This window comes from Mustela erminea, chromosome 10, assembly GCF_009829155.1.
Source record: "Mustela erminea isolate mMusErm1 chromosome 10, mMusErm1.Pri, whole genome shotgun sequence".
Classification (NCBI taxonomy): Eukaryota; Metazoa; Chordata; class Mammalia; order Carnivora; family Mustelidae; genus Mustela; species Mustela erminea.
Genome location: NC_045623.1, coordinates 79412161 through 79439971, shown reverse-complemented (window position 1 = coordinate 79439971; position 27811 = coordinate 79412161). Strand labels below are relative to the sequence as shown.

Here is a 27811-nt window from a genome sequence, read left to right as displayed (position 1 = left end):
GTCGGTTCCAGTCCTTCTGAGGCCAAGTCATTCTTGATTTTCCCTCTTCACAGCCCCTTGAAATCTGCTCACCCCTTTCTCTGAACTAGCTCAAGTGGGTCTCTGTTCCACATAACCAGATTCCTTGCTAGAAAAAGGCCCTCAGGCCCAAGGAGGTTCCTGAGGCACCCCCACTGTTGAGCTCCCTCTAGGCTTCTTCTCCCCCTGTCTTGTATCCTAGGGCTACCTCGGCTTACGGAAGAGCAAGAGCCCTCAGCATGGTCACACCTTTATTCACGGTCAGTGACAAACACACCATACAGCACAGGGTTGAACAGTGAAGACAGTCTCTGCAGCCACAGCCAGGAGCAGCACATGTGGAAGGGACAGGGGCCACACTAGAGAATGAGCTGGGATGCCCCCCCTCTGGCACCCAGCTCCCCCTTCCCCCCAGGCCTCCATACCCCCACAGCCTCCACCAAGCAGGAAGGGCCATATGCCCTGGGAGGCCCAGTTCTGCCCCACCTTCTGGCAAAGGTAAAAGAAAAACCTTGAAAATTTCAGAAAGAAAATTCCATATTATTCTGAGACTTCTTCACAATTATAGGATTTGAAGAATTTTTTTTCAAAAATGATAAATAAAATACATAAGAACTATATTCTTTCTTCCACAGTGATCTCTAAAGTCAGAACAAAACCTCACCCAGGGCAGATCTTCAGGAAAATTGTTGTTTTAGTAAATTTTTGTGTAAAAATATCTACAGTGTCAGCTTACTACCCTGTGTAGAAACCCCAGCTGTTCTCATTCTCTTTCCTTTCTCTTCCCTTGCCTCCTTCTCTCTCTCTCTCTCTCTGCAGCAGGATGAATTTCTACCTCTAGAAACTGTCAGTAAAAGATTAAGTGCCTTTGCTTATGGGCTTCCATCTTCTTAACTTTTGATTTAAAGGTAAGTTATAGAAGCCTGACTACAGCTGAAAGGACCAGAGCAGCCATCTGAAGTGGACCCTGCTGATGGTTTTTAGAGATAAGAAATAAGCGGCTCATCAGTTAGTCCAAAAGGATGAAGGACAGAATGCAGTTAGGAGGTAGATTCTAGAACCTTTTAATTCATATATGTTCAGACTTGCTGCAAGAAGATATAAAACTTCAAAAGGAGAGTTTGAATATATCATTGTTTTCACTCTCTGTATATTTTTGTGTCTCTGTCAGTCATAATTCAATGTCTCCTTACCATGTGCTCTATGGCAAGTCCCTCAGAGCTGGCAGGGAGATCAGAGGCCTGCCTCTCTTCTCAAGGGAGGGCCAGTGCTCTACCACAGGAGCCCCTGAGCACATAGTCCCTGGGACATCCAGGAGCATGTGGGAGCAAGATCTGGCCTGCCTGTGTCTCCTCTCATCAACAAGATGTTGGTCTCAGTTCCCAGCCTGGCTTTATGTGTTCACACCGCTGGGTGTGAATTTTTGGCCATGGGATATGTCCAAATCTTGGTGATCAAACATGCTCTCACAGATAGGACTTGCCCACCTGCTGGAGAAAAACAGAAACTGTTCTCTTAGGGAAGAATATGGTGGTAAAGATATAGCAAGATGCTTCTAGGGTGCAGAGTCAGAGGCATCCCAGGACAGCACTGACCTGTTGGCAGAGCTGCCCAGAAGCAGACAACAAGATGCTTGAAAATGTCAGGAGTTCAACCAAGATCCTATTTCTTTTTGGAAGACCACTGCCTCAGAAACTTCTTGGCAGGAAGCTTGTCAAAGACCAAAACTAACTTAGTTTGCCCCACAGTCAACTTGGTATGACTCGGAGTCAGAGAGATGAGAAGGGAGAAACTCTGAAGGACGACACCCTCTTAAAGCCTTGGGTTCAAGTCCTGGCCTGTGCCACCCTCCTTGCACAAGGGCAGCCCCCCTTTCTGTGCCTCACTTCCCAAGTCTGGAGAAAGGGAATGAAAATCTCTATTTCCCCAGGCCAGAGGATACAATGTGATCGAGTAGATCAAGCAAGCCTCTGAAAGCTGTGAAGTTCTGTACGATTATATATCAGGTTAGATTCAACATTTGGGGGATGGGAACCCCACTTGGTAAAAAGTCTGGCAGTCTCAGCTCAGCCAAGCTGTTAAGTATCTATGTATCTGTGGTGCTGACTACTAGCACAGGATACGCCTAATGACCCGCTCCTCAGAGCAATGGAACATTCCTTGAGGCATTACTGGATAAAAACCTGCTGGTTCCTGCCTGAGGATGTAAATTCCCAGCCTCACCACATGGCTGGTCATAGGCATAAGACAGAAAGAGTGTGGCAACTAAGTGGCCTTGCTACCTTCAAGGGCAGCAAGAAGGAAGGCCCTGTAGAGCTTGGGACCAAAGGTCAGCAGCCCCAAGAGCTTCCACTTTCAGAGACGGGGACAGGTGAGCCCCCAGAAGAGGCATGCCTTTCCTCTTTCCCGGAGATACAATCCCACCCCGCTGACTCAGCAATCATTCCCTGCTCCTACCCTGGGCTGACAGCACCTGTGTACAAGACTGTTTTCACCAGCAGCTCAAGAGGAAATCTGCCACTGCACATCAAAGCTAATTTCTGATCACAAGTACAGGAGAAAATAAAGTGAAATGCTTGAAGAAGCAAGATAAGTTTTCTGGCAGTCAAAGCATGCAGTTGTAGAGCTCACTAACCCAAAATCAGAAAAGCAGAAAGCAAAGCCAGTACACCTGGAAGATGATGAATTTACCTGGCACAGTGAGGATTTGGGGTTAGGAAGAGCCTTGCAAATGGAGCACGTCCCCAGCACTTGAGGCATTTGGTCCATAAATGCAGTCTGGCAACCTAAACAGTGGCTGGGCGTTTCTCTTCTAGCTCCTTCTGCCTCCATAGCAGAAAGAACAAGCCCATCCTTGAAACAAGACCAAATCCAGAAAGGAACTACCAAGATGTAGAAGATACACTTGTCTCACTCTTAGCAAACCTTGTTTTTTTCTGTTTCCACAGTCAGCATCCAGCCAGAGCAAGTGCACGATGAGAGAGAGCTGCCCAGCGAGTTGAAAAAGGTCATGAAAAAGGAAGCAGCAGAAGCTGCTGATGGTGACGCCTCAGGACTTAGTCTGATCAGAGGTGTTATTTGGTAAGTTTGCTGGTATTTTCCCTCATTTTTTCTCAGCTCTCCCTCCCCACCACTCCCCAAGTTAGCATTTTCTATATTCATTTAATCATTTTACAAGAAACCAAGTAATATAAAGTATGTTTTAATATCCTAAACTAATAAAATGACTTTAGCTCTTTTAAAGGGTACTAAAAAAATAAGTATTACACAAATATCAGTGTTTCTTAAACCTTCCACTCACAACTGTTCCTAGACTTCTGAATACCTTTCATTTCATCCCTCTACAGCTCCAGGTAGAGGTGAGCTGAAGGTATTTCATGGTTCCTTTCAAACTAACTGGCCTCAGCACGCCCGCTGCTCAGCTGTGTGCCATGCTCCCAGCTGAGACTCTGACCACTGGACGTTTGCCTCTCTTCCCTTACGAGCTTCCAGAGGGCACAGAATGTGTCTTGTAAACTACCATAACCTTAGCACCCAGAGATGCCTGGCATTGAACAGGTGCTCAATAAACGTTAGGTGAAGAAAGGACTGAATGAGCGCTCCACAGGCTGGGACCGGAGGGGCCAGGTAGAGTCAAGGGGGCAGGGCAGAGACCACCTTCAAGGAATTTAGGTCCTCAGCAAAGGACAGACCCACTTTGGCCCTTTAACTGGGATCTGTGAGATCACATCTTGTAAAGCGTAATCCCAGGAGGAACAGAATTTCAAAGCAGACCTGCAGCCCCCTTTCCTCGATCCTGCCTCTTGGGGCAAAAGCCATCTCCCTATGCCCAGAGGATGCTGGTTCTGGGCCAAGATGGGGTGGGGCTAGACCACAGAATACCCGAGGATCTGTTTCTTTTCCAGGGTGAGGTGGTCCCTCAAGGATCTCAACTGAGGGGAGCAAGGGCTTGGGCAGAGGGGTGGGTGAGCCAGAGAGTGAGGCTAGAGTACCCTCCCCCTGAGAGGTCATCAGGTTGGGAGGTGGCCACGCCCCTCCTGGCCAGGGGCCCTGCCCCTCACCAGCCTCTACTTCTGCATGTCACACTGCAGCAGCAGCACAATGGACGGGTCACTCTTGGCCGCCTCCTTGAACTCCTCCAGTGTGATCTGGTCGTCCTTATCCTGGTCCATCTTCTTGAAGATCTTGTCCACACGCTGCTGGGGTGTGAGCCCATCCTGGTTCATGCGCATCATGATCACAGTGCCCACCATCTTGTAGATAGCCTGGTGGGGGTGGGGGGGCAAGGGGGGAACTGTGAACACTCACAGTGGGCAGGAATGATCTGGGGTGAACGAAGGGGGTTGGGGATGGGCAGGGAGAACATGGGAGATGGCAAGGATACTGGAAGGTGATGTGTGGTCGTTAAGACTGAATATTTAATGGGTATCTCATACCACACATGTCTACAACCCAACTCTTCACCTCCAGCCTGCTCTTCCCCCAGCATTCCCAGTCTCAGTAAATAGAAAATTCAACCTTCTGGTTCAGACCAAAAACCCTGACGCCATTCTTGGCCCTCCCTCATGTCCAATCTTTCAGCAACTCTTGCCAGCTCAAATCTGGCAACAGGTCCCGTATCCAATCACTTCCGCTGCTTCCCCAGAGTTGCTGTGTCCATCAGCTCCTGACTGGCCTGCCGTGGATGGATCCTAACTGGTCTCCTTGCTTCTGCCTTCCTGCGCCCTTAGTCTGTTCTCCACACAGAGAACAGAGCACTGTAAATGGCTTCCCATCTCACTCAGAATAAAGTCAAATCTCTACGACAGACTGTGAGATGCTAAGTGATTGGGTTCCTGGCTGCCTACCTGACCGCTTCCTACCACGCTCCCCTCACTCACTTCTCTCGTACCACTCTTGCCTCCTGGCTACTCTTGAACACTGCAAACATAACCTCACCTCAGTGTCTTTGCATTTACTGTTCCCTCTGCATAGAACACTGTTCCCCCAGGCATTTACATGATTAGCTCCCTCACCTTATTGAGGTTGATGCTCAAATTTCACCCCATAGACTTCTCCATTGCTCTCACTCTCCTTACTCAGCTTCGCCTATCTTCTTCGTAACACTTACTTCTTGACATAGCACAGGTTGTTTTCTTGTTTTAAAACCTTCTCCCTGTTTTGGGGTGCCTGGGTGGCTTAGTCAGTTGGGTGACTGCTTTTGGCTCATGTTGTGGTCCCAGGATCCTGGGATGGAGCCCTGCATCAGGCTCCCTGCTCAGAGGGGGTCTGCGTCTCCCTCTCCTCCCTGCTTGTGCTCTCTCTGGCTCTCTCTCTCTATCAAATAAAATCTTTAAAAAAAAAAAATAAAATCTCCTCACTATAGAATGAGTGCCCTAATAAAACAGAACTTTGCCTGGCACACGCTAGGCACTCAATAGATATTTGTTGAAAAAATAATGAATTAGAAACTTGGGCTCTGAAGTCAAGAGTCCTTGGATTTGACTCAAGAACCATTACACTACGTTTCCTCCTATGTAAAATGGGGTTTCTGTCAGTACCTACTCCATAGGGTTGCTGGGTAAAGCACTTAGCACAAGGCTTGTCCTACACTGCGCCCCCAACCAGTGCCAGTTAGCCACTGGGTCCTGGCAGGCGGGAGGCGGGGACAGGTGGAGTACAGCCAGGACACTCCTGAGGCCCGACAGTAGGGTGCCTGGGGAGGGCTGGAGAGGACCCGCCACGAAAATAGGAGGGGCATCACCCCAGCACAACCTGGCCTCCCGCATCCACCCCCGCGCACCTCGATGATCTCCAGCATCTCCAGGCGCGTGATGCGCCCGTCGCCGTCTAGGTCGTACATCTCAAAGGCCCAGTTGAGTTTCTGCTCGAAGCTGCCGCGAGAGGTGACCGAAAGGGCACAGATGAACTCCCGGAAGTCGATGGTACCGTCGCCGTTTTTGTCGAAGGTGCGGAAGGCGTGCTGCGCAAACTTGGACGCGTCGCCATAGGGAAAGAACTGAGGAGTGAACCGAGCGTTGAGGCGAAGCCACAGCCTCGCGGTCTCTGCGGGTCTCCGCGATTGCGTGGCCCCGCCCCCTGGCCGTCCGGCGAGCTCCCTAGGTGGCCTGACACCGCCCACACCCGCCTGCCCCGCCCCCTGGGGTTCCCTGGCCCCGCCCCCGGCCGCCCTGCCCGCCCACCTTGATGTACAGCTGCTGGAATTCCTCCAGGTTGAGGATGCCGCTGGGGCAGTCCTTCAGGAAGCCCTTGTACCACTGCTTCAGCTCCTGTTCGCTGAACTCGGTGTTCTGAACCAGGTCCTCCAGCACCTCTGGGGCCAGCTTGCTGTTGGTCTTCCCCATGGCAGGGCCTGGGGGACATGGGCTCCCTCAGTTTGGTTCAGGGCAAGGCCCTCACCTCAGCAGCGGTCCCCCAAGTCCCCAGAGGACAGGGTTCCCTTTCTCCACAACGACCCCTCCCATAACAGACCTCACGTTCCCACCGCCAGGATCCCTCCTTCCACAGCAGGGTGGGTCCTCTCCTGTCATCACTACCCTCAACAAGCTCACTTTCCTACAACTAGGCCCTGTCCTTCACACTCCTTCCCATAGGAGGTCCCATCTCCCTTCCAGCACACGAAGCTCCCCCATGGCAGGGCCTCTTCTTTCCTCACACAGGTTTCCTCTCCACCCCCGGGTCTCAGATCCCCACCTTCTCCCCGACCAGACCAGCGCGGATGCCTCAGTCTTCATCCTCCTTCTCCTGTGTACACCTGGCAGAGCACCCCACACCCTGTGAAAGTCTTAATCCTCTCCTTGCTATTTAGAGCTTTCGGCCCCTGGTCCCCACCCGCCAGGGCAGGCTCTTCTCTGCCCGGGACCTGAGGAAGGTCCCTCGTGTATCCCCCTGGCACCATCTCCCAAGTTCTTCCTCAAGGCTTTCAGGGCCATCCCAGCAGGAAGCTTCTCTCTCTCCTTCCTCTGTACAAAGAGAAGTCCTAGCTGATAGCACTGACGACCTTGACTCATCCTGCTTTTCATTAGTCATTCATTCCCTGAGCCTTTACTGAGGCTGACTGTGTGTGCCAGGTCCCGTGCCAGTGATGGGGATAAAGGAAATATGGGCCAACCTTCAATAACTCATAATTGGGTCAAAGAGGTAGCTGGCTGATTGTGAAGGCCCTTCAATCCCTGCCAAGGAGCTTGGCTTATACCCATAGGGATTTTTTTTTTTCAAAAGATTTTATTTATTTATTTGACAGACAGAGATCACAAGTAGGCAGAGAGGCAGGCAGAGAGAGAGGAGGAAGCTCCCCACGGAGCAGACAGCCTGTTGTGGGGCTCGATCCCAGGACCCTGGGATCATGACCTGAGCAGAAGGCAGAGGCTTTAACCCACTGAGCCAACCAGGTGCCCCCTCCCCCGCATAGGGATTTTAAAGCAAAGGCTAGGAACATAGCACTCAGTCCACAAACACAGAATGCTTATGTGGCAGATCTTGAACTAGATGCTGGGATGAGAGAGAAGGAATGTATTTAGGAATTTTTCCTTTGGCTACAATGTACAAGATGGCCTGAGTGGGGGCAAGTAGAGAGCAGAGAGAGGCAAGCTGCATAGTTCAGGCGAGAGATGGTGACACTAGGGCAGAGGCTGTGGAGTGACATAGATGGATGGAGGTGTGTTAGGAGGGGCATCAGCAGGGCTTGGTGACCGAATGTGGGGGTAAGAGGGACAGAGAAGTTGAGGCAGATGCTTAGATTTGGGGCCGAATGGAGAAGTGGTAGTGTTGAGAAGCAGGTTTGGGGAGGATGAAAAGTCAGTCCCCCACGGGAACAGAAGCCCCTTCATGTGGCCTGTGACAGAGGCAGTTTTTGCAGAGAAGTACAGGACCTCCCCAGGATGCATCAGGAGTGAGGCCCTGCCAGGGCCTCAAGGTGGGCACTCTTGTCTGACCTCCATGGGAGGAATATCCCTCCAGGGCCTGAGTTTCCTAGGACATAGCCCTGGAGGTAACTTTGACCTGTCTAGTCTTTTTGGAAGGGCATTAGACCCCGGCCGCAGGGTAGCCTGTCATAAAGATACCTTGGAAAAGGAAACCATCAGGTTAGCAGAAGGAATTCCACATCCATAGCCCACCGCCTGCCAGTGTGGCTTCTAATCCTTACTGCTGGGAGTGCCCCAAACAACCAGACCTGAGCTGGGTCTCTGCCACACCCCCTCCCTTGCTCCATGGCTTCAAGTTAGTCATAGGATATCTCTGGGCCTCCTCCACTGGGCCACAGGAAGATCAAGCAGCAAAGGGAGTAACAACATCCTCCCCCGCTCACCACCCCCAGAGCATGAGGACTCCTCCATGCTCCCGGGGGAAAGAGAGAAGCCGGTGGGGAGGGAGGTATGCTATCTTAGGAACCTGGAATGTGCAGTCTAAAATAGCCACATTAGGTGCAAGGATGATTCTTGGACACCTACGGGCAGAAGAAGACAGGTTTCCCCCTCTGTTGATCCATCCTCAAGTCCAAAGCACACTGAAGTCTTGGGGTATAGTCAAGGAAGCTGGAGAACCCAGAGAGAGAGGTGTCCAGTAGGGGAAGTAAAATCTCTCTAGCATGCTCCCGGGGGACGTGCCCGAGGGTCTGTGTAAGGGGCTGGATGTGGGTGGGAGCACATCATTTTATGAGATTGCGTATCTGTCAGAGCACGTGTGTGTGTGTGTACGTGTGTGTATCATGGTGTGTGTGTGGCTTTTCTTTCACCTTTTTCCTCCTCCCTGTCCTGTGCTCCCTTCCCACAATTCTCTATGTCCTGGGGTCACATTCCCAACCCAAATCTGGTCCCAGGCTTACTGGACACTATATCTCCCTCTTCATTTCCTCTATTGTTCTTACATTGCCAGTCAAAATTGGCAGTCCCTTCAAGATATCCCCTTATTTTAGTGGAAACTGGAACCCCGAGAAAGGAGAAAACGCTCAGAGTTACACAGCCGGTCAGTAGAAGAATCCAGATGAGCACCCAGGCGGAGTCCATGCCACCTGCCTGGACCACCCTCTCCAAATCATGGCTACTCTTGTCCAGTACAGACTTTCCCCACTCCTGCCTGCCTTCTGGGAAAACCCTAGCTCTGATCTCCCTCTTGGCCCCAGGGGGACCATCTCACCAAGCTTCAGGCCACCATATCTGACATCTAGGAAACATCCATCCCTTGGAATGGCCCAACATCTCCTCTGACTCCGCTCATCTACAATCAGACACTCACAACCTGTGGCCATCTTCCCTCTCCATCAGCCCTTCCTTCCTTCCCTCCCTTGTCCCATGGCCGAAATACGATCTTAGTTACCTTTAGTTTCCCCTCTTCCTTTTCCCTAGGTCCAGCTGTCACCAAGTCTTGTTGTTTTTTCTTTTCAAGTGTCTCTAGAACCTTCACCATATCTTCTCTCTCCCCATAGTCAGGGCCAGGGGCACAGCTGACAGGCTGAGGTCCTACACTGCAGCCTAAGGCATGCCCATGGGCTCAGGGGTCTCAGAGGGAGTGCCTTTCTTCTGACTTCTGTGTTCTGAGACAATGTCATATCTGGTTTTGCCCAGAAAATATAGGCTAGAGGTGCACATGCCCATTAGGCCCCTCACACTCTAGAATCCTCTAGAATCTGGCATCAAGGTGCCCACCTGTCTAGCCTTACCTCCCACTGCTCCTCTCACAACTATATGCTTTCCAGTTAGTCTTCACCCAGCCAGGACCTACGTCCCTATTGCATAGCTGCTTTCCCTTCCCCTAATATCCCTTCCTCCCATCTGGGCTAATGCAGCTCTCCTCAGCCTTCAGGCCTGGCGGAAGCCCACTTCCTTATGATCAGCCTCTCCCAGCCTGGACAATGGACAGTCAGCAGCATGGATTCAGCATTTGAGGGCTGTGAAAGTGAGCCCCACAAGCGTGTAAACTCCAGAACTCTCTGACCCTCACCCCGTGCTCTAGAATTCTAGAATGGAACCTGATTTGGAAGAGACCTTCGTATTAAGCCTTGGCCCAAGCCAAAAAAAAAAAAAAAAAAAAAAGTCCTTTAAGCCTTTTTCTCAATGGCAAAGAGCTTATCCCCTCCCCCTATAGCCAAGTCCGCTTCGGGGCAGCTAGAGAGTGAGAAAAACATTTTCCCCATCATTGAGGTTTGTCCTCTTGTAGCTGCCCCACACCAGTCCTGCTCTCCCCTCTGTGGCTGCACAGAACTGCCTGCAGAGACCCAAAGGCCATGTCTGGAACACAGAGATGTTCAATGAATGTCCCTTGATGGGTTCCATGAGAGGAGCAGAACCCCCTTCTTCCTCCTCGGAATGGCGTCGGGCTTTCTAGTTTATCTGTGTTCTACTGCCATTGCACCCACTTCAGAGACCATGGAACCCCGACCCGGGAAAGGAAGGGTTCGCCCAAGGCCAACCACAGTAGCAAGGTAAAGGCCTTGGGGGCATGGCGTGTTCTGTTGGAGCTGTGGCCCTGCTGGACATGGGCAGGCTTCTTGCCTACTGCTTGTGGGCTGCCCTTCAGCCGTGAAGGAGATGGCATTGCCTCATACACAAAGCCACGGCCCCTCTGTGCTCAGAGGCTTCTTCCAGAGGGCAGAGCTCGGGGTCCTGAGTTTCAAATGAGGAAGAGGCGGTGAGGGTGGGAGGGATTGAGGGAGGCAATAATCCCACATCCTCACCCAGCTTCAGAGGAGCTGGTGCTGAGACGGTTGCCATAGTGACAACAGCTCCCTGGTCAGGAGATTTTCTCTTTCCTCTCCTCCCTTTGCTCTTCTCCAAGCAGCAGCCATAGCGGCAGCAGCCAGGTCTTCTCCCTGTCCTTAATGAGGGGCAGGGCATGATAAACAAGATGTGGGCCATAGTGACCACCTCCACCGCAGAACTGTCCATGCCACATGGGCTGGTGGCCTGGGAGGGACTCCCAACAGCTGAGAAGGGGTCTGGGCCTGGAGAACATGTGGGAGGGGGAGGCCTGAGTAAGAAGCAAGTCCCCTTGGTGAGGACTAACGCCACTCAGGCCTCTTCTCTGAAATGTCCTAACGGTTCACGCCAAGTGTGAAACGGTCCCATTTGCTCATAATCAGCCACAGAACCAGAGCACATCAGGGTTGGAAGGCCGTTTAAGACCATCTCATCCAGTCCACCCTCTGTCCTGCCCCTTCCCCATTTCATGAAGGATCAGAGAGGGAAGTGGCTTGGCCAAAGGCAAACAGCAGCTGAGGCAAAGGCAAGATTTAACCCATCTCTTCTGCCTTCCAGATTCAGGCCACCTTAGGGAAAGGAGTGACACAGTCCACATGGAGCTTTGGCAGGTCCTTGTGGAACAGCGGGAAGATAGCAGAGCAGGAGTGACTGGGCGCAAGAAGGCCAGAGAGGATCCAAATTAGAAGTGTTTGAGAAGTAGAGTGAGAGAACTTGGTGCCTGTCAGGAGTGAGGGGAAAAGGGAAGTCTGGGACCTTGGCAACACTGACGGACAGGTGTGCTGGGAGGTGGTGCCCCTGGTTCATCCTCCAGCCAGGATGAAAGAAGCCAAGCATGGGACTTCTCCTAGCCCTGGGACCGTGTGGGGTGGTTCTGCTGATTAGAGAATGTGAGGAGGAGAACTGGGGGAGGGGGGCGCTTCTTTCCTCTTCCAGATATGCTGTGAGCTCCGGCAGCTTGAAGGGTGGGAGGTGGGGACAGTCGGAGGGGACAATGTGAAGTGGGAGTAGGCTCTCTGTGGAGGTGGAAGCTGTCTTTGGGGGCAGCGGCCTTGTGGTGTGAAGTGCACAGGGAGCTGCTGGGGGGATGTGTGGGTGGGGGCTATCTGTGGAGGTAGGAGGTTGCCATGATGCTGGGCAAATTACCCATCTCCAAAGGAGAAGGGTGATTGATGCCTCCTCAAGCACCAGCAACACCACACCCCCAGGTGTGTATGTGTGAGTGAGTTGGGGGGCCAGAGCAGTGGGTGTTCTTACCTGAGCTGGGGGTAAGGAGGCGGCTGGGCCCCCTTCCCTGGGACCCATGGGTCCTGGACTGGGGTGGGAGTCCCCTGCCCAAGGGCGGCCCCCCAGATGCTGCCGCCTATGGGGGGAACCAGGGGTCAAGGATGAATGAGGGGAGCAGGAGAGGAGAATGGGAATGGAGAGTAGAGGGGGAGGGGACAAGGGCCTCTGCCCGGCCCCGCCCGCGTTACCTGAGGCCGCTCGCCGGGTTGCAGGATGGCTCTGAGCCTCGGCGGACCGCGGGTACCGAGACTGGCTCGCGGACTGGCGGCCGGGCTCTCCGAGGTCCGTACCGGAGCCGCCTCCCAGCTCTTGTATCACTCTGTCTCTCGGAGGCGACAGGATTTGCATAAGCCCCGCCTCATCCCGAGCAGATCGGGCGTTGATTGGCTTCGCTGGGGCGGAGTGGCAGGCGGGGTTTCAGGTGGGGACTGGACAACCAGTGAGGCCCCGCTGCCGGAGCGCGCCCCGCCCGCCCGCGCTGACCTTCTCCGAGTCGCGAGGAAGGGGGAGGGCTGTGCTCTCAGCGGTACCCCGCCCTAGGGTTCAGACCCCGGGCCGCAGTCTGGGGCGAAAAGTGATGATTGAAGTGGATTCGCAAAAACAACCGCACGGTTGCTGTGGAAACGGGAGAGCCACAGTCGAGTCTCTAAGCCTTCCCTCCCAGGGCTCCAGACGGGGGTGGGGATGGAAGAGAGGATGAGTCACAAGATGTGACCCCCTCCATGTCCCACCCGAAATCGGAGGAGGGCGACGAGGAGTTGTGGAGTAGCTGAGTGGGGGAGGGAAGAGTTGGGGTGGTCGGCTTCGCGTCCCCACGCCTTCGCGCCGCCTCCGCAACACACCCACTGCGCTGCCGCCGTGGGACTGCGCCGAGAGCGCAGCACGGATGGCGAAGCGCCCCACTTCTACCTGGCCCCAGACTCCTCGTGCTTTCCCTACAGCCCTTAATTCCGATCCTCTCCAGACAGGCCTTGCTTGGTGCTCATGGACCCCCAACAGGCCTCTCGGGATCGCCTCCAGAAAGTCCCTCTGCCTATCCCATGGACCGTCCTTTCCCCACACTCCCATCTTCCCGTCCCGCAGACGGAGCCGGTCCCCAGACGCCGCCAGCCTCCGGCCTCGGATGTTGACACAAACCCGTGGCGGTTTACACTGAGTGGGTCTGGAAGGTTTCAGGGCCGCGGGAACACCTCTTCCCTGCACTTGGGGGTCTCCCCAAAGCCCGGCCAGGTTGCCCTAGCTGCTCTGGCAGCTGAGAGCTCCTGAACCAAGGCGGTGGGAAGGGACTCTTTTATTCCAAACTGGGGGTTGGGTGGGGGCGCTGAGGGGCGGGGGATAAGAGCGGGTATCTCTCAGACTGGGCCACGTGCGGGGGAGGGACTTCGAAGCATCTGTCAAAAAAGTGAGGCGGGGCTTCTGGAGATTGGTCGAATGGGAGCTGGGATACTAAAGATGGGGGGCGGGGCTTCCGCCGCGTGAGCAAAAGTTGAAGTGAGCCGGGTGATGGGGGATGAGGACAGGTCAGCCAAGGCTGCTGATCTTCAAAATTCCTGGACCAGGCTCCGTGGGGGAGGAACTGGAGGATATTTTTTTTTTTTAGGAACCCATTTAGGTCCCATTCCCTCTGGAACTCATTTTGCAGTCCCATTCTTCGGGCTGCAGGCTGTCTTCTCTCTGGTGGTCCTCACGGGATGATAGCACTACTTAGGCCTCCAGTTAGCCGGCACATCCTGACCCCTTGGTTGATGATTCACAGGGACAGGGCTTTGAAAGCCCTGACAGTGTCACTTCCTGAGCACCTTCTCTGCTGTGGGCCCTGGGGACCTAGAGATAGGCAAGAACTCCCCATGTTCACAGTGAAGCGGGTACGATTATGACTCCCATTTAACAGATAAGGAAGTTGAGGCTCAGAGCGCTTAAGTGACTCGCCGGAGCTCACAAAGCTAGTAAAGCTGCAGAGCTGGGACTTGAACCCAAGCAGTCTGGCTCCAGGACCCACCCTCCTAGCCAGAAAACAATACTGCCTCTCTTGAAGATCTTTCAAGTCCTTAAGTGCAGAGACCTTGGATTAGAATGTTCTTTTTCGGACCCTCCAAGCCACGGGAAAGGCAAAGCTCAACTTCTGGTGAGCAGCTTCTCTGACTCCGAGGTGGTCAAGACATGGGATTCCAGCAGTAGCTGTCATTTAGAGCTGGTAACTGTGATAACAAAAAGAAGCTCCCCTGAACTTCAAGAGGGCTAGAATGTGGCTGCTCCTGACTTCCCCATCCCCCACCCAGCCATCAGCATGGGGTCCATGCAAGGGGCAGTTAGTGAAGCAAGACATAGGACCCAGGCAACCTTGCCCATGAATCATCTCAAGCCCAGTGACTGACTGTTCCTGAGCTTGCAGTCAAAACCTATCTTCACCAGCTCTAAGACTTGAGAACTTGATCTTGATCCTGCATCTGCCTTTAGGTTTGATGTTTAAAACAACAACAGCTGGGGGTGCCTGGGTGGCTCAGTGGGTTAAAGCCTCTGCCTTCCGCTCAGGTCATGATCCCAGGGTCCTGGGATCAAGCCCTGCATCGGGCTCTCTGCTCAGCAGGGAGCCTGCTTCCTCCTCTCTCTCTGCCTGTCTCTCTGCCTACTTGTGATATCTCTCTGTCAAATAAAATCTTTAAAAATAAATACCTAACAATCCATTCAGACAGGAGCATAATCAGTCAAAGTGGATGCTGACCTTAGTGCTAGACCAAAGACTTAGTAGGTCTCTGTTCTGCCAAGAGCTAGCACTTCAGCTACTGGATCAAGGGAAATAGGAGAGAAGCTAGGGATGGGGTGGGGGAGCCCAAGGCCTGTGGTTCTCTATTTACAATCAGTCTGGAAGTATTTTGATGTTTTTCTCAACCAGCTCAGCTGTACCAGGCCTGGGGACTGAATTTCAGCCCGGGGAACATGACTTTATTTCATATAGGTCATTAGCAACAGAGTTGGGATACCCATTCAGGTCTGATTCCAGAACCCACACTCCTACCACCGACTGACCTGTGTTCCTAGGAAGAGATAGTCAGGGTTTCCACTTCCTGCAGCTAAAAGCCAATCCCAAAGAATGAGATTTAAGTTCTGGGACTTAGGCTGTGGCCTTGCTATTCTCAGGCTTGGAGCCTTGACAACACCTGTCCCATGTTGTTGAAGGAGTGCGCCCTACCCCTGCAGAGTGAGGAGGGCAGAGCAGGCTGCCTGGAACAGCGTGCTTGTGTGGGAGAACCCAAGATGGGGGCACAGAGGGGGAAACCCAGTAGGGTTTTGATGAGGGCAGAGAACTGCAGACAATGGCCCCTTCAATCTGCTTCGCCAAATGCTAACATTCCTCACTGTTGTGTAGGGACAAGGCCTTTATGATGGATAACACCTCCCTAATTCCCTGGGTTTCCTCAGTCCTGGCTAGTGCAGCCTGGTGACAGCTAGAATTCCCCTGGGTCCTAGATATTTCACAGCCTTTATGGCTGGGAGAGAGTGAGATCACCAGCTTTGGACTCCTTCCCTCTCCCTTATTGGCTAAGTAAGAATTTTTTTTTTTTAAATTTCCAAAATAGAAATCTGTTATCTTTTTTCTCTTCCTGTTAATACATGGTGGCTTAAAAAAAAAAAAAATGATACTGAGAGAGTGGAAGTTCCCCGGTAATTCCTCCCTTGAACATTACCTGCAGGGGACCTTGTGTTTTTGTCCACCCTTCATTTACTTTCTTCTGAAGAAACCCTATAGTGTAGTGGGTTACTCACACAGACTCTGGAGCCAGGCTGTCCAGGTTTTCATCCCCACTCTATCCTTACCAGCTGTATGACCATGGGCAAGTTACTTAACCTCTCTGTGTGTCCATTTCCTCATCTGTAAAATAAGGATGGTAGTAACAGTACCTATATCAAAGGGCTACTCTGAGTACTAAAATGAATTAGTATGCACCAACTGCTTAAAACAGATTTTGCTATGGGGGAATTACACAGCCCCAACTGTATACATTCTTAGTGGTATTATCAGTCCAGGAGTCCTGCCCTCCTGTAGACAAGGGTTGGGCACGAGTCTCAAGTAGGGCTAAAGGGACACTCTACCCCCTGCCCAAGCTCATCTGAATCTGGAGTGAAGTGACCCAAGCCCTCTAGATGGTTACCACTGGTTTATTCCAAGGCTGCTCTGGTGAATGTCCACTCATTCCTCCTATCTGAATCCCCAGGGGGTGAACTCTGGTACATATCCTTTCCAAGACCTAATTTTTCTGCTTTTCCTTTGGTTTTATGAGCCACTCTACATCCCTCCCCCAAATTTCTATTCTTTCTTTCTTTTTTAGCTTAAGTTATCTAGAGGTGATTTCTGCTTACTTGTGGAAAACATGAGTTTGGAATATTTCTCTATCCATTATGGCCCTTGGTTGCAAGTGACAGAGAATCCAGCCCACAATGGGTTAAGCAAAAAGAGGATGCAGGAAGAGAAAACCCAGGAGTAGATTGGACTCTGGGGATGGCTTGATTCAGGGGCTTAAATAGTGTGATTAATATAGGACCTCTTTTCAGGGCATGGCTTTGCTCTTCTGTGTTGACTTCATTCTTGAGATCCACATAAAGGCAAGGTATCAGCCCGTATCTCTAGGCCCACACACTCTCAGTTTGGAGAACCAGAGAAAGGAAGAGAGCTTCTTTTCCCCAGAGCAGGCAGCCAGTGTACTGGGCTGGTTTGGGATCCATGCTGTGCTCTGAACCAGTCACTGAAAACAGGGGATACAGTGCTTGAATTGGCCAGAGCTGAGGCACATACCTACCCCTAGATAAAGTCAACTCCTCCCAAAGCTTGTGTCCGAAGACTAGGGCAAGTGGGTGTTCTTACCAAGGACAGCAGAAATTCCTAAATTATAAAAACACAGACAAGCTGTACTATCAGGGTGCAAGCAGGAAACAGATGGCGCTCAAAGAGATGACTGAAGATAGGTCAGGGAGGGAACTATTAGCACAGTTTTGGACTATGGGGAGAGAAATCCAGAAGGTATCCTGAAACGCTGGGACTAGGGCCAATGGAGAGCCATTACCAACTCCAGGCCTCAAGGGGCAAGGGGAGGGAGCAGAACTGTTGTTGTAGGAGAGAGTCTTCTAGCAGGAGTTGTAGCCTTTGGTAAGGGAATACGGCACTGCCAATACATGGCCTGGTACAGAAAGACTGAGAGTGGGTGGAATAAAGACCTTAACCTCCTTCTACTCCCACAGCCCGTGAGTCTCCTACTTATGTCTTCTATTGTCCAAACCCAGCTGGAAGCCAGAGGGCAAAGAAGCTCCAACTCATGCGGTCCCACAGGAACCTCGTGAGTGGAGAGAGTGGAGACGAGCAGAAAACAAACCTAATGGGAATAGAGAATGTCTGGATACACATGTTATGTATTTGCATGTAAAATATCTATCTATATATGTACCCAAGTGCGTAGGGCTCCAAGTGAGACAGCCCTTGGCCAAGGTTCTTAACCTCTCTGCAATTCAGAGACTCTGCAAATGGGAATGATAAAAAGAAGTACTTGTTGTGTGAAACTCCAATGAGGACAGAGTGCTTAGCAAAGTGCCTGACATTCACGTAAATATGCCGACCATGGCTGTGAATGTACCTTATTAATTGAGGCAAAGGTGAAGCTGCTGTAACAGATACACCCCAACCTACAAAAACTCAAATGCAATAACGGTTTCTTTTTCTTTTTTTTTTTTTAAGGAGAGATTTCTTTTTCTTTTTCTTTTTTAAAATATTTATTTATTTATTTATTTATTTGACAGACAGGATTACAACTAGGCAGAGAGGCAGGCAGAGAGAGAGGAGGAAGCAGGCTCCCTGCTGAGCAGAGAGCCCTATGCAGGGATCGATCTCAGGACCCCGGGATCATGACCTGAGCTGAAGGCAGAGGCTTTAACCCACTGAGCCACCCAGGCACCCCAGCAGTTTATTTTTCATTTACATACAGTCTAAGGTCACTGTTAGGTGGATGGGTGGCTCTCCCTTTTACAGGGATTTGGGAGCAAGTGTCCATCTCCTGTGTGATTCCACCATTCCCTGGGGTCTCCAGCCAGTGGAAAGGTGAAGAGAGAGTGGAGGAGGCAGACAGTGAGGTGACCCAGAGATTTCGAATTGGAGGAAGATACTACCACCGCTAGGCTGAAGGGGCAAAGGGGAAAATGATATTAGCCAGAGCCCCTGCTCACTGCATGGCTAGGTCGAGTGGAATGCCTGCTGCCATCACCATCAGAACCACCACCATCAGAACTGCCACCATCAGAACACCACCGCTGCTGCCTGCCAGAAGCTAGGAGCTCCTACTCTTGCTGATGCTAGTCTGGAAGTCTGAAGTCACTTGCTGCTGTTGTTGGACCCTAAAAGCCCAGCAACCAACATGTGGTTCCTTGTGCAGAGGAATAGTGGTTATGACCCAAAGGAAGAGGCCTGCCCCAAATCATTCGGGGCAGTCACACGAGAACCTATTTTTTCCTGTCTCCCTCCATCCTCAAACCCAGACCAGAGAAGCAATCACAAGGAAGGGAGTGAGAGTCTAAGAGCTCCCCTGCTGCCTCCAGCTGCTGGAGCCTTAAGTCTGCGCTTCATAAGGTGGGGCTGGGAAAGAGCTTTGAGTCAAATGTGAAATGGAAACTTTAATTGAATTTCAAGAATCAAAAGTGACTGAGATATTGGGCTCAGGAGTGGAGTAGGGATGAGTGGCCCAGTGAAAGGAATCAGCTCCCTTGATTCAAGTGCTGATCTCCTTAGGGACCTCCTTCTCCTGTCTGCCATCACCACTCCCTGGCAGCTCTTCTCTTACCCTGGCCCTGGGATGTCAGCCTCTGAGCCTAGGGAATGCCTGCTTGGTCCTTTGGCCACCTACGTGCACACACACACCCCAGCACACCTGTTTGCTCTGAAGACTCCCAAGGTCCTTTGGGAATACAGGAGCAGATCAAGGCATTCAGGGGCCAGTCTGGCCGTTAGAGGGGGAGACCCAATGAAGAGACCCCATAACTTCAGTCTGCTCTTGTGGAAAACGCCTGGCTCAAGTGGGACCAGTCAGATGTTGTTTCCTGGGCATTTGGAATTATGAACAGAGAGCCGCAGAAACCCCAGTGTCATTAGAGCAGAAGCACATTGATGGCAGCCCTCTAGGGAGAAAGTCCTCTGGTCTCCTATGGGGAGTTGGGGGGGCTCTAGGCCTGCCCTTCTGTGAATTGTCTTGGTTGTTCAACCCCGTCTTGGGATCCATGAGCTACTCCATACCTCTTCTAATGTTCATCCTCTGCTCTCCTCACTCACCCGCCAACATACCTTTTCCCCCTTAAGTTAGCCAGAGCTGTTTTCTATGACTTTCAGTCAAATGATTGAACTAATAAAGGCCATTTAAGGTCAGAGACAGGAGATGCAGTGAGAGGTAGAGGCCAGCAGAGGGCACTGTGGGCTCATTCTAAAGGGGCTTCTGAGTGGGCCCCAAAGGTTCTGGAGGTCTTTGAAGGGAAGTTGGGTGGAGGAGCCAGGCAGTGGGGAGAAGGCTTTTCCTTGCAGTAGGGAGAGCACACAAGGAGATGGTGAGATGGAAAGTCAGGACCTTTGTTGCATCTTTGTTGTATCTATCTTTTCACTCACCGTGTGACCTTTGGCAAGTCATGTCACTTCTTTGGTTTCCTCATTCGTAAAACTGGGATAAGACTAGAACCTACTTTACGAGGCTGTTGTGAAGATTAAATCCAACAATGCCTCTTAAGTGCTTAGAACATTGTCTGGCCAGGGGCACCTGAGTGGCTCAGCTAGTTGAGCATCACACTCTTGGTTTCAGTTTAGATCATGACCTCAGGGTTGTGAGATCCCAGGCCCATGTTGGGCTCCACGCGCTGGGCAAAGAACCTGCTTAAGATTTTCTCTCTCCCTGGCTGGGGCGCCTGGGTGGCATGCCTGGGTGGCTCAGTTGGTTGAGCAACTGCCTTCAGCTCAGGTCATGATCCTGGACTTCCAGGATTGAGTCCCGCATTGGGTTCCCTCTGGCCTTCTCCTCTCTCATGCTCTCTCTCACTCATTCTCCCTCAAATAAATAAATAAAATAAAATAAAATAAAAGATTTTCTTTCTCCCTCTCCCTCTGCCCCCCAACCCATGCTTGTGTTCTCTCTCTCTCTTTCTCTCTCTGTCTCTAAAAAACAAAAACAAAGCAAAACATTGTCCAGCAAATACACTATTAATAAGTTTTAGTTATTATTATTATTCTCATTTCACCACGCACATAATCAAAGGGTCAGAGAAAGAGCCAGAAAATAGCAAGGGATAGGGAAAAAAAAAAAAAAAAGACCACTGAACAGTGGCCACAGACTTCAGATGTTTCCAAAGAACAGGAATGTTATCAGGAAGCCCTTGGTACAGAGGAAGAAGAGGAGAAGGGATAGAAGGAAGGTTGGTGGAATGGTCTGCAAAAGGGAAATGGGGCATTTTCTCCTTTGGGGCAAGAGGAAAGGCAATCAGGCAAACACCGGAAAAATTAGGTACAGATGCGGAGGTCAAGTCTTTGTAAAGCACACCATGTGCTTAGCAGAGAGTGAGGGGGTGGGCATGGCTGGGGAGACCCAGCCTTCTCCACTATCACGGCCCCAGACCTTCTTTATCATGTGAGCCCTATGTCTGTCTTCTTTAAGTTTTCACCATTCATCTACTGAATACATATTTATTGGATTCTTATTAAGTATTAAGCTCTGGGGATATAAATAAAAAAGAGTCTATATTGGTCTGGGTTCTCAAGAGAAACAGAACCAAAAGATGATAGAGATGGATGGGTAGGTAGATAGATAGATAGATAATAGATAATAAGGAAAGGTTTATGCACTTACAGAGGCTAGGAAATCCCAAGATCTGCAGTCAGACTGCTGGGGACTCAGGAGAGCTGATGCTATAAATTCTAGTCTTCATCCATCCAAAGGATGTCCTAACTCGGCAATGGTCAGGCAGCAGGAGCAAATTCTTCCTCACCTTTTGTTCTATGAGGGCCTGAATGGTTGGATGTTGCCCACCCACATTGTGGAGGGCAGTCTGCTTTACTGAGTCCAGTGGTCCAAATGCTAACTCATGCAGAAACACCCCACAGGCACACCCCAGAACAACGTCTGGGCACCCCATGGCCCCGTCATGTTGACCTGTGAAATTAACAATTACAAAGACCAACATGGCAACTCCTCTCCTGCAGTTTATGGTCCAACAGGAACAACAGACCCAAAAAGTAAAACCACGGGTATGTAATTCGTACTGTCACAATATGCCATGAGAGAAATGAACAGGGTCTGTGATCAAATAAGGGGGCACCGAACTGAATGCAGATTGGAGGTTTAGGGGAGCATCTCTAAGAAGATGACATGTCAAGGATTGGCAGTGGCCAGCCAGGGGAAAGAAGAGGAAGAATGTTCTGGTGATGAAGGGTGGTTTATCACATGAGTTCGAAAAAGACCTCTGTAGCTGAAAGAGAAGGGAGTTCACTGAGAGAAGACTATAGCCAGGAGCTGGGGTTTTATCCCAAGGGCTACCAGACTGTTTTGTGCGTGGGTGGTGGGTTATGTGAGCTGTCTGAATCACATTGTTTGGTGTTATTCAGGCTTCTAGGGAGAGACTGGGTTGGAGGGGGCTGAGAGTGGAGATGGCCAGGCTGGAGGGGGTTGAAGCCTGGGTCCTGAGGAGAGCACCAGCAGCCTGATGGAAAGGGGTGACAGATAAAACTTGGGATTGGGGTCTCTACGCCTGCTCCCCTGGCCTCCCACACCAATACCGTGGAAGGAGACTGGAAGCCTAACTCCCTGTTCTGGATATTGGGGGCCTCTGGGTGCCAGGTGGGTAGGTGCCTATGCTTTAGGGTGCTGGGGAAGGGGAACCCCAACAGTAGCCAGCCCATGGAGAGGGAAGCACTGAACTTATTCCCTCTTCCTAGTAGACCGTGGCTAGCTAGACTGAACTCAGGGGTCAATTCCAGATCCGAGTTCTAGCTCCTGATCTCGGGTGAGCAAGTGCGAAGGGAAAGAGGAGGGCTCAGGACAAGTCTGATTCCATCCCAGCTCTGCGCTATAACTCCCTGCTGGGACTTCCCCTTCAGTGATTACTTGGTGTCAGCAAGATTGATAATGGTCCCAGGCTCACAGGATTTGTGATCTGCATTGGGTGAGGCAATGCATGAAAAAATACCTAGCACGGTGTCAGGCACAGAGCAGGGAGTCAACACATGGAAGCTGCTTCCCCATGCCCAGAGAAACTCTAGTTTCTGGCTGAGACTAAAGGGTCATCTGGGGCTAGGTCATATCATCTGGGCTGGCTCTGAAGCCTCACTTATCCTCTACTTGCAGATGGAGCCCGGTTACATGGGGCTGGATAATCTCTCTCGAGATCTGTCTGGAAGGTGGGGAGGTAGCCAGAGGCAAGAAAAGGCAGAGCTTGAAGTGACCCAGAGAATAAAATTGGAAATGTTGGGGTGACTTCTGGGAATCTACATTCTCTGTACACTGAAGTTTGAGAACTACTGTCTTGTCCATTTTATTTATTTGGGGTTCATGAAGACTCGAGGCCAAAGGAGGAGAACTAAAGGCAGGGTAGTGGGTGCGCTTGGGTGAGGAGGCTGGAGGGGAAAGACAAGACCCCCTGGAATGAATGAGATAGGCAAAGGGTGAACACACGGGGCTTGACTGGATTAGGGAAATGTTCTTCCTGTTTAAAAAGAGCAAACAGGGGCGCCTGGGTGGCTCAGTGGGTTAAGCCTCTGCCTTCGGCTCAGGTCATGATCTCAGAGTCCTGAGATCGAGTCTCGCATCTGGCTTTCTGCTCCACAGGGAGCTTGCTTCCTCCTCTCTCTCTCTCTCTCTCTGCCTGCCTCTCTGCCTACTTGTGATCTCTGTCAAATAAACAAAATATTTTTTTAAAAAAGATTCTCTCTAAAAAAAAAAAAAGAACAAAACACTTCTGTGATGTGAATTCTGAAAGGAGAATTTGCAAGTGGGGAGAGTTTTCTAAGTAAATAACCCAGTTCTGCCCCACTCACACCCGCCCCCTATCGTGGCAGGACAACTGGGACAGGTGAGGAAATATTGCCAGCTGACATACCAGTTGGAACCTCACTAAGTTGCAAAGTTAATTATATATAAATATAAGTTCTAGATTCATTAGTTCATTGGATACCCTCATGAACATTGATAAATGTCCTCCTAAAATAACCACCGCTGAGAAACACCCATGGCGCTCTCAGCGACTCTGCCCACGTCTCTGCACCCAGCGCCCGGTGCCTTGCTCATTCTTTCTAAAGCACTCTGTGCTCTAGGGGAATCATCAGTTTATCTTTATCTTCAAATTACTCACGTGTTAGGGGCTCTAAATAGTTTACCCTTTCCATCGGCTTTAATTGGTGGCCCATTATGCTTGTATAAGTAGTAGGTGGGCAGGGTGTTAACGTTTTCTTGGAAGATCCAGAACTTACAGAAACAAATTTAAAGATGAACATCCAGGAGAAAGACAGTGGTGTTTGGGTAAATGTTTCTTTTAAATATCGGAAAGAAAAATCTTCCGGCTCTAAGGGAGAAATATTCAAAAAGGTATTAATAATTGCTAGGCATAGAAATGTTGGGTCAGGGGCGCCTGGGTGGCTCAGTGGGTTAAAGCCTCTGCCTTCGGCTCAGGTCATGGTCCCGGGGTCCTGGGATCGAGCCCCGCATCGGGCTGTCCGCTCCGCGGATAGCCTGCTTCCTCCTCTCTCTCTTTCTGCCTGCCTCTCTGCCTACTTGTGATCTCTCTCTCTGTCAAATAAATAAATAAATAAAATCTTTTAAAAAAAAAAGAAAAGAAATGTTGGGTCAAAGCCTACCCCAATTTTCCTAAAAGTAGGTGTTCGAGCCCCTTGGTGCTTGTACTATTTGGAATGGCAAATCTGTTCTACCGAAGTTCATGGCTTACATGAATCAGGGTTACAGCAGATAAGCAGAAACAGTATGAACAATATAGAAAAAGGAATTCATGAAGGGATTAGAGTTTATGCAATTGTAAGTTTCCCTTAAAGGCATAGTTGGCAAATGTGGCTTCTCTCTGTTCCTCAACATGTGGGGTTCAACTGGGAAAATCAGAGACGGAGGGCTAATGTCATCTGGGGCCATCTTCACACGCACATCAGGGACTTGATGCTGGTGTCAGTCAGGGACCTCAGCCGGAGCTGTTGTGTAGACATGGGACTGAGCTCTGGCCAATGGAATATGAGTGGAAGTGGTACGATCTCCTCCAGGCCTGGCCCATACAAACTTCCTGTATGACCCTTTCTCTTTTCCATCTATTAGCTCAACAGACAGAAATTCAAAGACCTAGAAGAAGGGAAAACCCAAATGTAGAAGAAGTCTGGGTTTCTGAGGAACCATGTAGAGCAAAGCCCCCACTGCCTTGCCCCGGGCTGGGACATGAATGAGAGCATGTTGCTACTAAGCCATTTACAGTTAGGAGCTGTGTGCTACAGTGGCCAACATTCACTGCCTTGATTAATAACCATCTCTGCTCATTTACTGAAGTTACACGCAACTGGAGGCTTTCATCTGGTGGGATCTGATGAGCTGTGAACATCTCTGGGGGTTGTGTTCAACATCTCACTGTGACAAGAACCCTTTGTATGGGCACTGTGTCAAAGGGTTGGTCTTGCAGCTCTGACCAGCTGTTTTTGATGTGTTTGATCGAATTTTGATGATCTCATATACCTCTTTCTGACTAATGGTCACAACACATGAGTTCGTTTTGTTGGCATTTTGTTAAGAAAAAGGGCAAACTCCATTGTCTTTCTCTCACCCAGTTTATGAAAGAGCTCAGATCTGGATCCATCTCTTCTGCCCCCATGAACTTGGAGGAGTGTTCATCTCCTACCTAAAGGCAGTCAAGTGTACAAATATCTTCCCCCTGACCAAATCCCATAGTATTTCTATGTTATTGTCCCTCTTAATCCCATCAACAATGCAGTTGAACAAATTCCTCCTTGAGACACTTTCTTCATTGGACTCCTATAACATACCTTTCCTATAACATGCTGGCTTCACCATAATCCCTTTTGCAGGCTCTTTGGTTGTATATCTAATAATATCTCAAATCAAACAACTCCAAATTACAAACTCTGATTAACCCCTCCAGATCCAGACCCCCTGCACGCATCCACACATCAACCCTTGGCACCATGCTTCATATAGTTGTTCAGGCCAGTCACCCAGGATTCATGCTTTTCGCCTCCTTCTCATACCCCCAAACTCTAATCAATGGATAAATCCTACCAAATCCAACTTCAAATGATATACACCAGGATCAGTCAACTTCTTGCTATCTCTGCTTTTACTGTTCTAGTTCCAACTACCATCTTCTTGTGCCTGGATGATAGAATAGCCTTGGAATTGGTCTACTCTTTTCCATGCTTGTTCCTACATTGTTCATTCTCCACAAAGAAACCAGAGTGATCTTTTAAAAGCAAAAACTGTCTTTTTAGTCCCCCAAACATACCAAACACTTTCCTACCTCAGGGCCTTTGCACTTGTGGGTCTCTTTTCCTGGAACATTGAATGACTATTTCTTTTCTTTTCTTTCTTTCTTTCTTTATTTATTTATCAGAGAAAGAGCATGTGCACAAGCAGGAGGAGAGGCAGGCAGAGGGAGAAGCAGGTTCCCCGCTGATCGAGGAGCCTAATGCAGGGCTCGATCTCAGGACCCTGTGATCACAACCTGAGCCAAAGGCAGACGCTTAACAGACTGACCCAACCAGGTGATCCTGAATGGCTATTCCTTATGCTTCAGATCCCAACCCATATGGCATATCCTCAGAAGCACTTAGGTTCTCCCTCTCTTGCTGTTCTCTGTCACACGACCCTATTTATTTTTCAGTAGGACTCATAATTATATTTTTGTTTACCTGTTTATATTGTTGAAATTTCAATCTTCATGAGATGATAATCTCCATAAGGGTGAGTGCTACGGACTGAATTGTGTGTCCCCCTACACCAAAATTCGTAAGTTGCTCTAACCCCCAGTGTGCTTGAAGATATGGTCTTTAGGAGGTAATTAAGATGAAATGAAGTCATGGGCCCCCCGAGGTGGCTTAGTCGGTTAAGCGTCCAATGCTTGGTGTCAGCTCAGGTCACGATCCCAGGATGGTGAGCTCGAGCTCCATCTTGGGCTTTGTTCTGGTTGTGGAGCCTGCTTAGGATTCTCTCTCCCTCTGCCCTTCTCCCCACACACATTTCCATGCTCGCTCGCTCTCTCAAAAAAAAAAAAAAAAAAAAAAGAAAAGATTAAATGAAGTCATAAGGATGGGGTGCAAATCTAATAGGACTGATGGACTTAGAAGAGGAAGAGTTCTCCTTCCCTCTCTCCCCCTCTCTCTTAATCTTTCTTCCCCTTTCCTCCACCCCAAGTATACACCCTAGGGAAAGGCCATGGAAGAACGTAGTGAGAAGGTGGCTGTCTGCAAGCCAGGAAGAGTGCCCACGCTAGGAACTGGATTTAATCTGACATTTCCCAGCCTCTAGAACGGTGAGAAAATACATTTCTGCATAAGCCCTCCAGGCTGTGGTATTTTGTTATAGCCGTCCACGCTAAGACAGCAGATTTGCAGAGTCTGCTTGTCTCTATGTTTTTATCCCTTGCACTTAGCATGGTGATCTGCACACAGTAGGCATGCAAAAATTATTGTTGAATCAATGAATGGGCTCCACACAAGCTGCTTGTCCTACCCTTTCAGCTGTATATGCCACCCCCATACCAGTCCTCAACTTCCCTAAATGTGAGGACCATGTCACAGGAATTTAAAGAGCAGCTTTTCCTTTCTCCTGCCCCTTTCCTGATTACTGGAAACATTACTGATGGATGACTGCGCCGCTTCCCACTTGTTACGGCACTTTATCCAGAATTTAGCTATTCAAGATTGCCACATGAGGTGAAACCTGTTGGCCTTCCTGGGACTAAATGTAACCAGCTCTGGTGAAAAAATGAGACCTCAGGGGGCATCTGGGTGGCTCAGTCGGTAAAGCTTCCGACTCCTGGTTTTGGCTCGGGTCACGATCTCTGGGTCCTGGGAAGGAGCCCCCTCATCAGTCTCCACTGAGCAGTGAGGAGTCGACCTGAGATTGTCCCTTCCTCTCCCTCCCTCTCTGCTCCTCCCACCCCGTTGTGTTCCCTCCCGCACAAGTGTGCTCTCTCTCAGAAAGAAAGAAAAGGAAATAAGGAAGAGAGAGAGAGAAAGGAAGGAAGGAAAGAAGTCAGTCTTCAAAAAACAAACAAAAACCCTAGGCCTGTCCCGTGACCCTCACTCAGGGCTGGGTTAATGGGTAACCGGGTTTGGGGTTTGTCCCTGTTTTCTGTGAAAACTGTGACCCGCGGGGCGATGACCCTGTGCAGGGAACAGTGGAGAGCAGGTGTGGGCGCCGCCTGCCCAGCCTTGGCGCTGAGCTCGGGGCTTCTCTTGGGCGCCGCACGGGGGGGGGGGGGGGCGGCGCAGGGCGCCCCCACTGCAAGGTGCAGACGGGAACACGCAGGCCCGAGTCCCGGGAGGAGCACCGGCCACCTCCCTGTGCAGCCATGGGTCCATGGCTCCAAGTGGCCAAATGCACAGCGCTGCCCAAGCCCTGGAAGTCCAGGTGCGGACACCCCACGGCCAGGTCTCTAAGAGGCACCCAACTAGCGTGTCTAAAACCGAACTCCCGATTGCCACCCCCTCCCTGACGCCGTCCACCCCAGCTCCTCCTGGTCTCAGGAAGTGACCGCTCTGTCCTTCTGGCTGCTCTGTCCCAAAGCCCCGAGGTCGT

The 27811-nt window shown here is 50.6% G+C and overlaps 1 protein-coding gene across 1 annotated transcript; it reads right to left on the bottom strand.

The window, feature by feature from the left end:
* Positions 1 to 255: 255 nt before the first annotated feature.
* HPCAL4 (hippocalcin like 4) lies at positions 256 to 12403 on the bottom strand. Its single transcript, XM_032302526.1, has 4 exons — positions 12188 to 12403; positions 6201 to 6370; positions 5801 to 6016; positions 256 to 4283 (listed from the first exon to the last, which is right to left on the bottom strand). Exons 1-4 carry the CDS (start codon positions 12345 to 12347, stop codon positions 4086 to 4088), a joined length of 744 nt encoding a protein of 247 aa, XP_032158417.1. The 5' UTR covers positions 12348 to 12403; the 3' UTR covers positions 256 to 4085.
* Positions 12404 to 27811: the final 15408 nt, after the last annotated feature.